The sequence below is a fragment of the Agrilus planipennis genome, unplaced genomic scaffold, assembly GCF_000699045.2.
Source record: "Agrilus planipennis isolate EAB-ADULT unplaced genomic scaffold, Apla_2.0 scaffold23, whole genome shotgun sequence".
Classification (NCBI taxonomy): domain Eukaryota; kingdom Metazoa; phylum Arthropoda; class Insecta; order Coleoptera; family Buprestidae; genus Agrilus; species Agrilus planipennis.
The window spans coordinates 1,659,033-1,675,562 of NW_020439044.1; the positions used below are offsets into that span (position 1 = coordinate 1,659,033).

The 16,530-nt window shown below is 35.6% G+C and overlaps 1 protein-coding gene across 1 annotated transcript in view; it reads right to left on the minus strand.

Moving 5' to 3' along the window:
* Positions 1-16,530, minus strand: part of LOC108732494 (protein white) — a 31,641-nt gene that overhangs the window by 4,646 nt on the left and 10,465 nt on the right. Inside the window, 9 exon segments of the mRNA XM_025976838.1 lie at positions 118-223; positions 422-650; positions 714-845; positions 8,136-8,306; positions 9,829-9,981; positions 10,472-10,481; positions 11,473-11,816; positions 13,567-13,638; positions 14,056-14,294. Of these exon segments, the coding sequence (XP_025832623.1) occupies positions 118-223; positions 422-650; positions 714-845; positions 8,136-8,306; positions 9,829-9,981; positions 10,472-10,481; positions 11,473-11,816; positions 13,567-13,638; positions 14,056-14,294 (1,456 nt within the window).

Consider the following 16,530-nt stretch of genomic DNA (forward strand, 5'->3'; position numbering starts at 1 on the left):
AGAAGTGAATGTTGTATATATATAATCTAACCTAACCTGAGATATAAAATTTCAAATATTAGGGTATTAAATTTTTTATCTTAATGTGATATTTAAAGGGTTAATGTATATACTTACCCTATATTTAGTAAAAACCCACCAAAGATAACAAAAGGAACAATTAGCGGAGGTCCTAAAGAAAGTGCCATTGTAGTGGAAGATGATACACAAGATATAAGGTAACCTGTACAAATACACAATTAAATAATTTTCAGTGGCTGCTTCTTCCGTTTTATTAACGTTGCGATTTCTATAAATCTTGAGGAATAATACCATTCTATCCGAGAATTTCACTAAACTTATAGTAATCCAAGTTAATAAAACGGGTGCAAAGTTGGGAATGTTTAATGTATGAGGGAGAGAAGGAGACGCTATTTCTTACCAAAACTAATAACGGCATTAACAACGAGAACAAGTGTTCCAACTGTAATAAAGAACCTCGGCAGCTGCGGATTCAGTCCAATAAGAAAATAGCAAATTCCGGTAAATATAACGGGAATAAACGTAAATAAGGGCATTTCTGCCAAGGTCTTGCATAGAAAGTACACGTCCGTGCGGTACATTCCGTTTTTATTTTCTCGCAAGAATATAGGCAATTCTGAACAAAATACCTACAAATGTAAAAATTTAACTTTTCTCTATATATTTCGAGTAAAAATACCTCAACTACTTACCGTTATTACGGCAAAAACGTTTTGAAATGTCATATTGATTATGAATATATACAGCACTCCGTTGATATTTGTAACACCATCTTCGTCGTAGCTTTGATGGAAAAATATTATGCTTGTTACACAAGCTATGAGCTAAAAAAAAATAAAAAAGGTATATTTCCTTCATTGGTATTAACAAAAAATGTGGCAGAAAGGAAAAAGGTATATTTCTATTTCACATTCAATCAATTTTACAAAAAATATAACTTAATCATATTTCTTGAGATAATGTACTGCACACGCATATGTACATAATATTTCTTCATTTACGAGAAAATTAGGGGTTATTCTTAACACAATTGTTTAGAGTTGTAAATGTTAGTTTACGTTATTTCGGGTTGTAAATTTTGTATACTTTTCTTTCTTTAAGAATATATTCGATTTTTCTAAATGATGTACCGTTATTAGGTAGGTGACCTTTCGAGGATGGCTGGATGCACCGGCATTAGTCGAATTAGTTTAGAGGTAACTGTAATACAAATTTAAATTTGGGAGGATCTTCTACGATCCCAATAATACAATAGTTTTCAATTTGCGGGTGTTTATTTTACGATTTTGATAGTATCGTTGTTGTTTATTGATGTCTCTGAATTTCACATCCCTCTCTTGCAATATTTTGGGTTTGAAAGCCCCGCCTTGTGAGTGTCCATCGAAATGTTTAAAAACCATTGGTATAAGAAGTGAGGCAAGAGATTTGAAACGGACCGAGCGTTTAGAGCAATACTTAGCATTCGGGAAGACGCCGGTTCGATTCTGGGTACATCTGCCTTGGTCCAAGTTTTTCTGTGATTTCCTTGGATCACTTAAGCAAATGCTGGGGCAGTAATATTTCACAGGTAATCTTTTATTATCTTCTATCTTCATTTCGTCCGTCTCATTTTTCTCACCCAAACCTCCACCCACCCAATCCTACGATTCCCGAAAGGAGACTGAAGAGGGTCTTCCGCCCTACCTTCTGGCGTAGTCCGGAGGGACTGTCCACCCACCAGCATTAGTGGCCAGTGGGAATGAAACAACCAAAAGTTTTTGAAGTGAAACTTCTATATAGACGGGGGGGTATTACGATTTTTTCTGTCACAAAAAAGCGTTACGGCCGGGCGGAGGGGATGGAGGGTGTATCGCGTGGTGAGAGGCAGCAGCGGCGAACGGAGAGAAAGGCTGGCGGCGGTAAAGAGAGGGTAACGGCTGTATTAGATGAATATATTGCTAGAGTCCCGGCGGCGTGTGCTGTGCTCAGTTGTTGTTTTCTTAGCTCTGCTCTCCATGTGGCTGGGCATCATTGCCTCTATTTGCGGTCTGTATAAAAGCCAAAATGAATGACAACGGACAAGTGGAAAAAAACGAATCGCAACAAAATGTTTACTTCAAGTTTTACAGCCAGATTTTTAATGTAGGTAGTACTTGACCTATTTGAAAACCTGCCCGTAAAACTTCAAGTAAAAATTTTCTCCAGTTTTCAAATTGGACAAGTACATTAACAATCTGCCCGTAAAACTTGAAGTAATAATTTTGTTGCGATTCGTTTTTGCACTTGTCTGTTGCCACTTCTACTGTGTGTCCCAGCACACATTTCGTTTTTACTTGAAAAGGACTTCCATCGATTCACTTGTACAGTTATTATTATTCATTTGTTTATGTTGTAAATATTTGTTTGTAAATATAGGTTTAAACATTCTACTTCGCTGCAAGACTTCTCGTTATTTTACCTTTCACATCAAAGTTAAGCAACACGTCTTATCAATTTAACGCATGTGCAGATATTCCCCTTACAATAGTAAGTTCCAGAATATCTCCCTGAGAACATTTTACAACAATAGTAACTAGAGGCTATCTCAATTTTTCCTAATTAATAATATGAAAAATGTGCAAATTCAATTGATGATAGGTAATTGAGTCATGGATTTAGTTATCTACCAATTTTACATCGAAATTAGGTGATTAAAAACTGATAATCACAAGAAAAGCAAATCATTTGCATTAACGCATAGAAAACAAAATGTGTTTTACTAATAGAAGGTCTTAAACAAATCAATTTGAATTGAAGTGGTCGACCCGTATTGTTATAACATATACAAAAAAATATACTTCAAAGATTAAAAAGATTATTGATGATCCAAATCCAATACAACTCCAACTGACGACAACCTTTAGACACGAATCAGGACAGCATCAGTTACAGATGTGCGGTTTTCTTTAATGAAATTGTAACTTTACGAACTGATATAATCATTAAAGTCAAAAACGAAGAAGAATATCCCAAAATCATCAAATGTGACAAATTTTATTTGGTCATGCATACTAATGTGACTTGACTATTTTATACTTAAAGTTAACGAAGAGTACACTCCTGTTCTCCATATTGATGATTTATTACCATTATCATTATCTGAAGACTCACCAAATTATGACTCCTTGGTAAGAAGCAGATTGCCATAGGATTCTCATTAATGATAGGACAGTTAAATGAAGTACCTATATTGTGAAAATTATTCGGACACCCAATCATAAGTTAGGTTGAATCATAACTTAACGTAATTCAATCATAACGTAAGCTAAAGGAAATGTTAACAAAGGATAAAAGTACTACAACACTCATTTCGTTCGTCTTGTGTTTACCTGCTGTAACCTTATGATTACAACTAATCGAATGAAAGCTTTAAGTTCAATTATGTAAGTTAGGATTATGAGGTATGTAAAGACAAAATGAACAAGAAGTGAATGTTGTCGTAATGAACTGTTTTTTGTTTACACGGTTGAACTAATCTTAATCTAATCCAATTCTAACCTAGTAAGGAATTCAGTGGCAGACAACATCGTCACAATAGGTACTGATGGGCAAAATTATGATTAGGGCTGAAAAGCCTAAATGAACTATTAGGTCCAAATGTTTGGTCGGCAATTACGGCTGACATCTGCATTGATAACGTGGGCGCTAAATGTTGCTAACGGAACGTCTGAAACTGGCAATTTATTTAGACCACTTTTCTTCAGCCCGAATCATAATTCTACAATACTGAAGGGTAAATCAATACCCAATTCGAAATTTCGAGTTGCAAATCGAAATTTTGAGTTGCAAGTCTAAATTTAAAAAAAAATTGGTTGTCTGTAAAGTCGGTTTACTGACGATAGTTGAACGTGACAACGTCATAATAAAATACTGATGAAATGGTTTCATCTTTCAAAAGAAAATTTTAATTTTATTTGTTTGATAGATATTTTGTATGGATATAGAGGAGGTAAATGGAAATCACAATTGAATTAATCAAGTTACATTTATTTGTACGCATAAATACAATTATGTCAATTTTTATTTATTTTTTTTCCAATGTACATAGTTTTTACAAGTATGAATGTGCTTTGAGCAATTGTTTTACAACTTTTATTTACAACTTTTAAACATCATTAAAATTTTTGTTTCACTAGCTTCAATTCGACAATATATCACTGAACATATATTTAATATCGAAAGAATCATTACCTTTATCGCCGCAATTATCGTTGCTATAAACAATTGACACCACATTCACTTTTCACTGCACTTCATACTTGACGAAAACATGTAAATGTATTATTGTATAGCAGCTGTCCACGCGGACGCATCGCTCACTCAAGTAGGAGAGAGACAGATGTCGAACGCTGCCGAACGCGGAGGCCGATTGTGCCTCTTTGTCGCTCGTTCCGCGCTCTCGCTTGCACTTCAAGCCTTAAATGGAACGCCTCAGAGCGAGGTAATGCCGCATGAGTCATGTTTTTTCGTGCGTGCAGCCGGCTCCATCGAATTATAAGACGTTGCACGTCAAAAAAATTGTTTAGCCCTTTTACGCTTTTGTACTAATTATACTCCTATTAAAAGTAGAGGAAGAATATGTACATAATAGGTAGTTATTTTGTATTCATGAATAAAATAATTAACGTAAGTTAATTTCTAATTGCTTGATACTAATATCCTTCCGTGCATTAGCAATATTAAGAAGATAAGAAGGAACTTCAGAAGCACCCTAATTAAAATATATCTATAAGAATATTTACATAATGAAAGATACTAATCGAGCCAAGCAATCAAAATGTTACGTAAAAGCATTTTGTCGTCTTTGCAGACGATTATGCTGTAAAATACGACAACGAAAACATATGGCACTTCACTTCTCCTAAAATAATAATTGTAAAATGATGAACCAAACGTCGTACTGCCGCGTCGCGACGATTGAAAGTTTGTGCAGTAGCCGACGTATGAGTAGAGTAAATGACTACCAGATTGACAGGTATATAGGTACGAGGGCGGTTCAATAAGTACCCGTGTTTGAAGACAGAGGACGTTCCTGAGGGAAATTGGTCTTGTCATCCGGTACTGCCATCTATCAAACCACACCAAAACGAATTTCAGACTGATTGATAGGTTAGTTTGGATTTGGCAGCCATTCGACTGAGACGTGTTTCATTATTTTCGCTAAAATGGAAAAAGGGTAGTATCGTTCGGTAACTCGCTTTTTGTTTTTGGATGGGAAGAAATGCGGGGAGATGAAAACAAAGTTGGATACTGTTTATGGAGACATTTCGCCATCTATAGCCACAGTTGGATATTGCTTCAACGAATTTACACGTGGACAAATATCCGTTTTTGATAGGAGCGACCAGGAAGCCTGGCAAACGTTGTTACCGAGGAAATAATTTTACGGATTTTTTTGGAAAAGGAAGAACGATCACTGGACAATACTAGAGTGAGTTATTGGACCGCTTCGACAAAAAATTGAAGGAGACACGGACGCATTTGGCGAAAAAGAAGGTGCTTTTTCAACACGATAACGCACCGGCACATTAATCAGGAGTTGTTGCCGCCAAACTGCATGAATTACGTTATGAACTGCTGCCGCACACCCCATACTCGCTTGATTTGACTTCCTGCGACTTCGTCTTGTTCCCTACCATGAAGAAATGACTCGCGAGAAAAAAATTTAGCTCAAACGGGGAAGTCATCGACGAGACAGGGGGGATTTTAGAATCAAAAAAATGGCAGGGACGTTGGGAAGTGTATCTTTCTAAAAGGGGACTATGTTGAAAAATAAAAAAAAAATTATAAAAAAGAGGTGTCTTCATTTGTAACACGGGTATTTCTTGAACCGCCCTCGTAGAAACGTTTACTACACCAATAAATGGAAGGCTCAAGAATACTGCTGGATCAAAGCGATACAGCATCATTGCTCTGACAAATTTGCAGTTCAGTGACGCGTAAAAACAAAATTTTGAACACAATACAGAGCACCACTTCTCTCCACTGTTAATTTGCAACTATTTGTAACTACGCTGCTTGCCGTAGCTGAGCAGTTATCACAGACCGATTGTTTCCGGCTCGATTTGCACAGCGAATCCGAAGATACATGGCTTTTTGTTCTCCTTAAAAGCCAGTCACTTAATTTTATTATGATACTGGATTCAAATCTTCATCATTTTGCCCTTACATATGGTAGCCCATCAAGTACAAATTTTTTTGCAAAAGGGGGTTAGCATTTTCGTAGAATTTAAAAAATTCATCTAAACAAATTTATTAATAAACTATGTATTTAAATAGAGATAATTTCGATGTGCGAGATTGGGGTCGTTTATTCGACGTTTCGTCAGCTTGTATGGTTGGCATCCTAAGAGAATCTATCTCTTGCGTAAAAAATCAATATTCTGTGGGAAAAATCTTTTTTGTAAAGAATGAAAAATTTCCTAATATAAAAAGTGTGAAAGCATTTTACCTATGTCAAATTTACAATTTAAGAAAACAGGGCTGTAAATTGCGAATCGATCGTTCTCTGACAAACTCACGTCTACGAGTCAGAACGACGTAAAAGAAGAAAACGAAGAAAAGCTAAAACTATGAAAAAATGATAATAGTCGTATATGTGACAATTTCGTTCTTATTTGCACATTTATCAGCTGTTTATGTCTTTTCACCCTTTTTGAGGAATCATGAGACCCATCTCGAGTGGCGTTATTTTTATATTCCTTTTTTCAAGGGCTGTATTATATTAACCCATTCGAAAATCTAATTAACTCAAGAAACCAAACTATGTTTTGAGTAGGTATACCGATTATTGTAAAATAAATATAATCCACTAAAATAACAACGTTGATAAATTGACTGGAATATTACCATGCAGTGGCGAATCCACGGGGAGCAATGGAGAAATTTCACCTCCCAAAAGCTCTATAATTTATGGATTGCTTTAGTACTTTGTAAAATGTTATGTGAGAAAAATCTAATTAGAAGATTTGCCCCTTATTAAAAAACTACCGCACGCTCTGCAGCAGCAACAATGTTCATTTAACAACAATTTTTGTGTTTGTAACTTGAACGAATGCCAAATGCAGCTTTATAAAACTTATCTTTTGGACAGGTGTATTCTAAGGTTGTTTCATCAAAAAAATTGTTGAAGACCGTAATTGTAACTTTCCCCATTGAACCGAAATATGCCTACCTCCTGTATTTCATATCTTGTGTTAAAATTAAAATAAAAAATTAGTTTTCTGAACCTCTATAAGAATTTTCAAAAGTATACGAACCCCACCTAAAATTACTTGCCGACCTCTGACCTAGATTAATCGATATTACCCAAAAAACAACAACAGCTTTGAATTTTTATTCTCAGATTTTTTAATTGGAATTAATTTGAGATATTAACACTCAAGAATAAATCACAAAATTGGTATTCCGTCTGGCACTTTAACAAAATCATTGGGACAACGTTTAAGTCGAAATCTCCAGTTTGCTACCTACTAGGAAAAATTTCAGCGAAAATTAGTTTCCTTGGATCACTTCCACAGATAATCTTTCATTGTCTTCTGTCTTCATTTCGTCCATCTCATCTTTCTCACCTGAGCCACCACCCACCCATTTCCACGCCCTACATACCGGACTAATCTGGAGGGACTGCTCGCCCACCAGCATAACTGGCTGGTGGGAATGAAATACCCCAAAGTTTGTAGTAGTGTTTTTCAGCGTAAAGTTACGCACTACATCAACCGACATTGAAAAGATGTACTTCCCAGCACCTCCACCGGAATTTTTCATTTTTCAAAAGGTACATTATTATTTATTTTTTGTCGTTTTTTATTTTCTCCTTAGAGTACACCCTATATCTGTTACTGTTTTTCCTTATAAAAATAAACCAGGAGGCTAATATTGTTTGAATAGTTGTTAGAAACATGACTGAAATCCTTAACTCAATAAAATGGTATACTTAAGAACAATAAAGTCTACATGATATTTAGATCAGTTGTAGGTATATTTCAAAAAGCTAATGTTGAACGTATGGACTTGACTTTTTTCGTGTAGATATCTATCGTTGGTTACACACATACATCACATTTTGTTTACAGAAATGAATGTGTTTTACTCACCAAATTTTGCAGCATTCTGACTTTTATAATGAGAGGTTCCTTAGTAACACCCAACCATGATCTCCATAAAACTGCAGTGAATTGCTTCCACCAGTTAACTTTATAAATAACAGACCTTTTCATTTCTCCATTGACAAAATAAGACGAAATATCAAAAGCCGATGATTTAATCTGCAAAAAATGGATGTAGATTCATAAAAATAAAGAAACTATAATGGAAAATATCAAATAACAAACTCAACAAAAACCAAAGCCGTCCACGCAATTGTGAATATTTCAATGATGACAAAGGTTCTGTTGTTTGTTAACTTTATCGTCGCAAAGATTTTGATTCAAGGGAAATCAAATTACGATTCTTTCGTCGTTCAGTTAGCTTGAATGGGCAGTTTTAATAAAAAAAATATCAAATGATAGGCAGACAATGAATAATGAGGAATCATGCAGTCGTGACAGAAGATGCTCAAATTTAAAAATTAAGCTATGCTGATTAGCTTATATTTAAAAAAAAATGGTAGATCAGAACCTGTTAAGTTAGTGATGAAAAGATATTAAATTAATTAGTTGTGTATATACGCTTAAGCGCGATAATTAGACGTCTTTATAATACAGTGACATTTTAAATGTGTCTAGGAGATATTTGGCCCCTACAACTAGTCTAACTGCTTACAAAAAGTAACGAAATAGTTTTCTAAGTATCATGTTTAAAAATGAAAACCCAGAATATAAATAAAATTACGATTTTTCTTGCGAAGTTTGAAGCGGCTGGCAGATATTACCGCCGATGTACAGTGTCTGGCAGTATTGATTATTAATTTTTAAACAATATTTTGTGAAACATTATGTAAAAATCGGCACTTTAACTTTAAGAAAAGCGAGTAAAGTTTTTACGTTCCTTTAGCACCTGATATCTGCAAATTGGCCGTCAGTCATAGTTAGTAGGTATGCATATGTTCAAAGTACATATTAACACTAATCTTTCCCACTCATTTTGTTACTCAGAAAATAAGTAATGTCTGGCGGGTCTGGGATCTTGAGACTATAAATATTCGATAGGCACCTTATAGAAGATACCGTGCCTAATTACAAAAAGTATATTGTAATTTCACTATGTGCAGCAAACACTCATTCTTTTCAACCCAAGTACAACTTTAAAATAAATGTTCTAGTTTTAAAATGATACTTTAAACTAAAAGCGAATAGTTTCCCCTTAGAATTACATTATGATATGGTGAAGTAGTCAGAGAAACCAATTCAAAGCATAAACCCTAAGCAAAATTTTTTTTTTTTATTCGTGTAAGTACCTATGTTTTTCATTTACTTAATCGGTCATATACATACTGATACTAAAAAATAGCAATTTGTATCTATACAAATTACATTATAAAAAATACTCATATTTTTTAAACAAGCTCGCATTTTCAACGCTAAAAGTACGTATTTATTTCAATGTGCCAATTGTCTATTCGCTGAAGTCCATTTTAAAGGAAGCAATGTTTAATTCAGTATTAATCATTTTAAATTGTTAACAGTCATTGTAATAAAGTTAAAATTGACATTTTAAAATGACAATTATATTTTCCTCAAGTTAAATTACGATTTTGATGTTCACAATCTGCTATCAATTATTATACTGTATATAGATATCGTAGAAGCTACAATACATTTGCGATATGTAAAGATTAAAGTTTCCTACCACAGTGGCTGCTTCGAGAGCGATTTTGACGCCGTTTTCGGACTGGTCGAATCTGTCGCAAATCATGGTAATGGCTTGTTTACAGGACTCCTCTCGGCCCGGTTCTATTGCCAACAGNGAAGAAGTACATGTGTCTGTACCATACTTCTTGGTCTTGGTATTCTACTAATAAATAAAATAATTCGAAGTGGTCTGTATTCTGTCGAAACTGCCAGACGCGGATCGCGATTTCGATCTTTTTTGATCTCATTAGCGCGTCGCAGACAGCTCCGACAGAACACAGACCAACTTTTACTTGCTGTCTTAACAGCGCGTTTTAGAAAATACCACAAATCCACGTGTGGACCTTGTTGAAGCATACGTAATCCTAAAATGTAGCATCATACTACAGATGGCATTTACCGCGCCATTTGTGGTATTTTCTAAAACGCGCTGTTAAGACAGCAGGTAAAAGTTGGTCTGTGTTCTGTCGGAGCTGCCTGCGACGCGCTGATGAGATCCAAAAAGATCGAAATCGCGATCCGCGTCTGGCAGTTTCGACAGAATACAGACCACTTCGAATTATTTTATTCGATTAAGCTAACGTGCCTATCACGTTGAGGTTGGCTACGCCGGGATTCGTTTTCAGCAAGTAGATATCCACACAAGTGGACCTTGTTGGAGCATACGTAATCCTAAAATGTAGCATCGTACTACAAATGGCGTTTACCGCGCCACTTGTGGTATTTTCTAATCCTTTATACTATTCATCAATTGTTAAAGAAAGTGAAAAGTGTTTGAACATAGGAATTTACGGTAACTGTACTAACAATATTAAGGTTTTTCTAAATTATGTTGCACAAAATAGATATTTTAAAACGTAATTATGAGGAAGAAATATCACGCAAAATTTTTTAGTAACAGAAAGAGGCGTATATATGTGTTTTACAATCTCCATAAACTCTTTCTAATAATAATTCAAATCAAGAGCCTGCATTTTGCAGTGTCGTATTTTACGCAAGCCATTATTTTAATACCATTTGTTATATTTACATCCTTTATATTAACGTATTTAATGGCTCAGAAACCGTTGTTCTTATATCTCATCGTTATATGAGAACTCGTAGAAATAACAGTAAAAGGAGATGAAACAAATAGCTCTAGAGGTTTAATTTTCTCCAATATATATAGGTACACTATTATTAATATAAATTCAAATCGGAAAATTGCTGGTTCCTTCGATAAAAATGTGATTTCTTGTAATTACATAATTAATAAATTTTGATTCAAGGGAAATCAAATTACGATTCTTTCGTCGTTCAGTTAGCTTGAATGGGCAGTTTTAATAAAAAAAATATCAAATGATAGGCAGACAATGAATAATGAGGAATCATGCAGTCGTGACAGAAGATGCTCAAATTTAAAAATTAAGNTTTTATTTAAAAATATATACCTTTAAGTAGTCTCTATTTCGTCTTTTTGTATATGTACCCATATAGTAAATTTTTACTAAACTGAAAATTAAACTTTACAGCGCTTCTTTAAATTAATCTCTTTCATCTTTCTTAATCAAGTCCCATCTCCTTCTTTTCATGTTAATTTTATTAAACTGCTTAATGCTTTTGAGTTAAGTAAAGGAAGGCAATTATGAAGTAGTCTCAAAACTCTTACTCTGAAAAGAAAACATCAGCTTGGTCGGGGGTTCCCAAAAAAGCAATTCTCCCTTCTGCCATGAATAGAAGACTATCAAACATGGAATATAAATCTGATGATGGCTGATGAATAGTGCAGAGGATTGTCTTTCCCTTTTTTGCTAGTCCTTTTAACACTTGCATCACGTTTAATGCCATAAAGGAGTCCAATCCGGAAGTTGGTTCGTCGCAGAACATTAACGAAGGATCCGTGAGAACTTCCGAGGCGAACGAGAGCCGTCGCATTTCACCACCTGATATTCCCTTTAAACGACCGGGAATACCTATCGCAGTGTTCTCGCAATTTCTCAGTCCGAGCTGCAAAACAAACTTTTACTGCTAATACTTAAACGATTCGTTTGTAATATCACTAAGTTTAATTTCCTGTTTTGTCTGGAAACGTTCTTAAAATTCAACTGGGAGTTGAAATGTCTATGATAAACAGAATGTGGATATTGAAAAGCAGTGACGGCTCGCATATTTTATACTTTCCCAAATATTGGTTGTTCTCAGCCAGTAAACCAATAAGAAAACATTTTTGAAATTAAATTGTTTAGATATCATTTGTGAGCTCTCAAAATTTCAAAGATATCTTAAAATAATAATTGTTAGACCATATAGAAGTGCTTATATTCTGAACTTTGACTGTTGTAAGCATGCGCACACATGAAGCTGCATGCACGACTACAGAGAAGAAAGAAGAGATAATACTGTCGCTCCCTTTTGGGGTAGACATGCAGGGAACCGACCAGATGTCAGGGCGGGTACGATATCTAGTATTAGTACCTAGCTACTTGAGATGCCGGAACAGATATGTAGTATCGAATCCTAAAATCCGAGGTGATCTCCGCAGGCAGACCACATGACATGAACTCCTAAGAACTCCTAACTAAGAATCGATCCCACTTGTCATGAGTAGAGATTCCCAAAAGTCGCCTTGCCGGTTACACTGAAAAAGGGGCCGGAGTAGTCCGGCTGACGTGAGGATCATAGAAGGGGCGATCCGATAGTCGAGATAACTTACTGTTGTCAGAGTGTAAATAATACAACTGGAGTAGTGAAGACTGGTACTACGGGAGGTCCAGGTGTCCCCGTGGGAAATCTTTCTGTCTGCTCGGCCGTCTGAGGTGGAACTAAAAGCCTGCTGATCCTGGAATAAGCTGGATTGATCGCGCCTGTCCTCAGCAACTTCTCTAAAGGAGATTCGACGATTGGCCAGTACTATTTTCTTCGATTCATCAATGTTTTCGTCTGTTCTTGACGTGCTTGGGCGTCCGACACGCTCTTCATCGTTCATATCTTCTCGACCCTCTGAGCACATTTTATACCATCGATAAACGTTGCTTCGATCCAAGATAGCTTCACCATATGTCACAGTCAACATTCGGAATGCGTCAGCGCACTTAATTTTACTTTTCAAAAATTTGATACAGATTCTTTGATCAATTTTTTGGAATAGGCAAAAACAATCGAAGATGAGCCAAAACACATGCAAGCAAAGCAGCTGTCAAAACTGAACTAAACATTCAACATGGCCGAACTGTGGAGGAATACGTCAAATATCCGACCTGTGGTGGAGGCTGGTAGTACGGGAGGTCCGGGTGTCCCTGTGGGAAATCTTTCTGCGTGCTCGTCTGTCTGATGTGGAACTCGTGAAAGCCTGCTGATACTGGAAGAGGCTGGATTGATCGCGACTATACCAAAGGATTTTAGGTGTTTTGCTCACCTCCTAAAAACAAAAATCTGCTTGTCTTCATGCGCTGATCGAGTGTATTTCAATCCCTCAGCCATGGGGACATTGATGGGTAAACCGCAAGGTAGGAAACACCGCATTAACCAAAATAACCCCCCCCCCCAGGTATGTCGATACCGCTTCCGCAGTACCCGCTGTAGCGTATGCTTTTTTTTAGCATAATTTTAAACTAGTTTTATCGTTAGCTACACGAGCCGTCACTGTTGACGAGTACATTAAAGTTGTTGAAAAAGAAAAAACTTTAAATCCTATTGGAAATTTTAAAGGTACTAAAGAAAGTCGTTTCTTTTGTAATTAGCTCTGACATCCACGTACCTCATTGATTACTTCGTCTACTCTATTTTTTCTCTGTTCCTTAGGTATGTGATTGTCCATTCGTACGAGAGCCTATGTAATAAAAAATTAATGTAGCATGTATTGTTACTGATACAATCAAAACCACTAAAAAGGATTCTCTTTGTAACAAAAGGAATATTATCTCTTTCCTTTTGTAATGTCTGTTTTAATTAACTAAAAAATTCGCTTTAAAGCATTAGTGATCGGTGAATAAAAACACTTTCATTAGAAATTAGAGCAAATATGTTTTCTCACGATACATAATCATTTATTTTTAAAACTGAATTTTGTAATTAGCGAGTATAATATTCAGAGATCGGGACTATTGTGGTAAATGTTTTATATCTGATAGTTGCACGTACTGTTATAGGAGATTGTTCATTGCGTAATATAACGGCACGAAATCTTTAAATTCCAAACAACATTGTCGGGATATCAATTTCTTGCAGGCCTCGAAGTAACACTTACTTGAAATATCAGATGTTCCTTAACCGTAAGACACCCAATAAAAAGGTCATCCTGTTGTACATATGCAGACTGACTAGTTAATATGGACGAATTTACTGGTACACCATTGAGACATCTCAATCCTGATGCGGAAAGTTGTGAAGACGTTCGGAATGTGAGTGCGTTTAGTAATGTACTCTTTCCAGACCCACTAGCACCCATTATTGCCAATATTTCACCAGGATATGCTACTCCATTAACTAATTTTAAAGATTCGTTGGTATTTTAATACGAAATTTGATGCAGAAAATTTTTTAAATTTGATTAAGAAGAAATTCTAGCGATGAGCAAGATTGATTTTGACCTAGCAATTTTCTTAAATATGTAAGCAAGACCATTCTACAAAACTTGATAAGAAACATGACAAAAATATCAGAATCTTGTTAATAAACATTATTATCCACTAATAAAAGTACCTAATCATATTTTTACTAGTATGTTTACTAAGCAGGTAAGGTAAAATGTTCATCAAACATACAAATTACACATTTTCGTCAGCATTTCTTCTTTTTTTCTCGACTGAGCGGAAATGCTTCTCTGAAAGCTGACCTAAACTTGCTAAACTCTCAAAATCTTTTGAACAAAATGTAGCAACCCTCGAAAACTTTAAACTGCATTTATTGGACTGTTTATATGAAAAAAATGGCTAAAAGTATTTCTATGAATTTTCCTATACGACGTTGAATTTTTCAAAAGAGGATGCCATTCCTTGATTATTGCGCGTAATACGAGGTCTGTTCAACAAGTATCGCGAATTTTGTGTTTTTTCGAAAATTATTTATTCATGAATATCTAATTTGCCCCCTTCAAAGAAATCCCAATCCAGATATTATAGACTTATGCCAAAGTATTTTCCAATCCTCAAAACAATTCAAAAAAACACTTTTTGTGATCGTTTTTAACTCCTCCTTCGATGTCGTTTTTATCTCCTCAATCATAGCGTAGCGTCGTTCTTTCAGTTTCGGAAACAAGAAAAAGTCACAGGGGGCCAGATCAGGGGAATACGGTGGCTGCGGCATTATTAGTGTTTTGTTTTTGGCCAAAAATTCTTGCACAAGCAACGGTGTGTGAGCAGGGGTGTTATCATGGTGTAAAGCCAATTGTTGTTCTTCCACAAATCCGGGAGTTTCTGGCAGATTGCTTCGTGCAAATTACTCATAATTTGCAGATAATATTCCTTATTAACTGTTCTACCAAGTGGTAAGAACTCATGATGCACCACGCCCCTGCAATCGAAGAAAACTGTAAACTCGTGCGGCAGCTCCCATTGGGATGATTGAGCTTTGCTTTCCACGCCATAACTATAAACTAATTATTCGTCACCAGTTATAACCCTCTGGAGCAAATTTGGGTCGTCGCGGACAGCTCCTTAGCAATGTTAATGCGATGTTGTTCTTAGTCGAAATTGAGCAATATTGATACGAATTTCGTGGCGACCGGTCTCATGCCCAAATCATTGGTAAAAATCGAATGGCAGAAGTCCATCAATATGTTTAGGTCCTCAGCAACTTCTCTAACGGTGATTCGACGACTGGACATTTTAATTTTTACTTCACTTCATTAATGTTTTCGTCTGTTGTTGACGTGCTTGGTCGTCCGGCACACTCTTCGTCGTTCACATCTTCTCGGCCCTATGAGCATATTTTGCACCACCAATAAACGTTGCTTCGGTCCAAGGTAGCTTCACCATATGTCATAGTCAACATTCGGAACGCGTCCGCGCACTTAATTTTGTTTTTCACACAAAATTTGATATAAATTCTTTGAGATGAGAGACATTAGTACCAACATAACGCCACAAAAAAATAAAAAATCGAATATACGTACACCGCAGAAATTCAAAATTAGCGATACTTTTGGAACAAACCTCGTAGAGTATCGATATGTTCGGTTCTCAGCTTGCCACCAGTATGTATGATCTTGATGTTATTAAAAATTGAATAAAATTTCAAAATCAGTTGATGTAGAATGTTAAATGTAATATGAAATTAACAAAAAGAATAGATTGATATGGATACTATCAGATTTACTGACTTAAGTTTAATTTACTAATTATGCGTATTTGCAGTTATGTAGAAAATAAAATATTTATTTTCGAATTCTCGTTACTTTAAGTTAAGTGTAAAAATCTCGCTTAATTATTTATCATTATGTTACATATTCAATGAAATTCAAAATGCTTTTGTGAATATGCGCAAAAGTATGCAAAACATTACTTAAAATATTATAATGCATACTATATAACTTAAACTTTGAATTGGCAAATAATATAGTCTGTTCTCTTTCGAGATAAACCAAAACAGAACAATTTTTGACACATGATCTTCCACTGGAAGGTGGACAGCGTGGTACATTCGGAGGTGGTGGTTCGGTTTGTGTTCACGCCTAACGAAATTTTCTAGGGTTGCATTCCGTTCTTTGTTCAATTGTGGCATT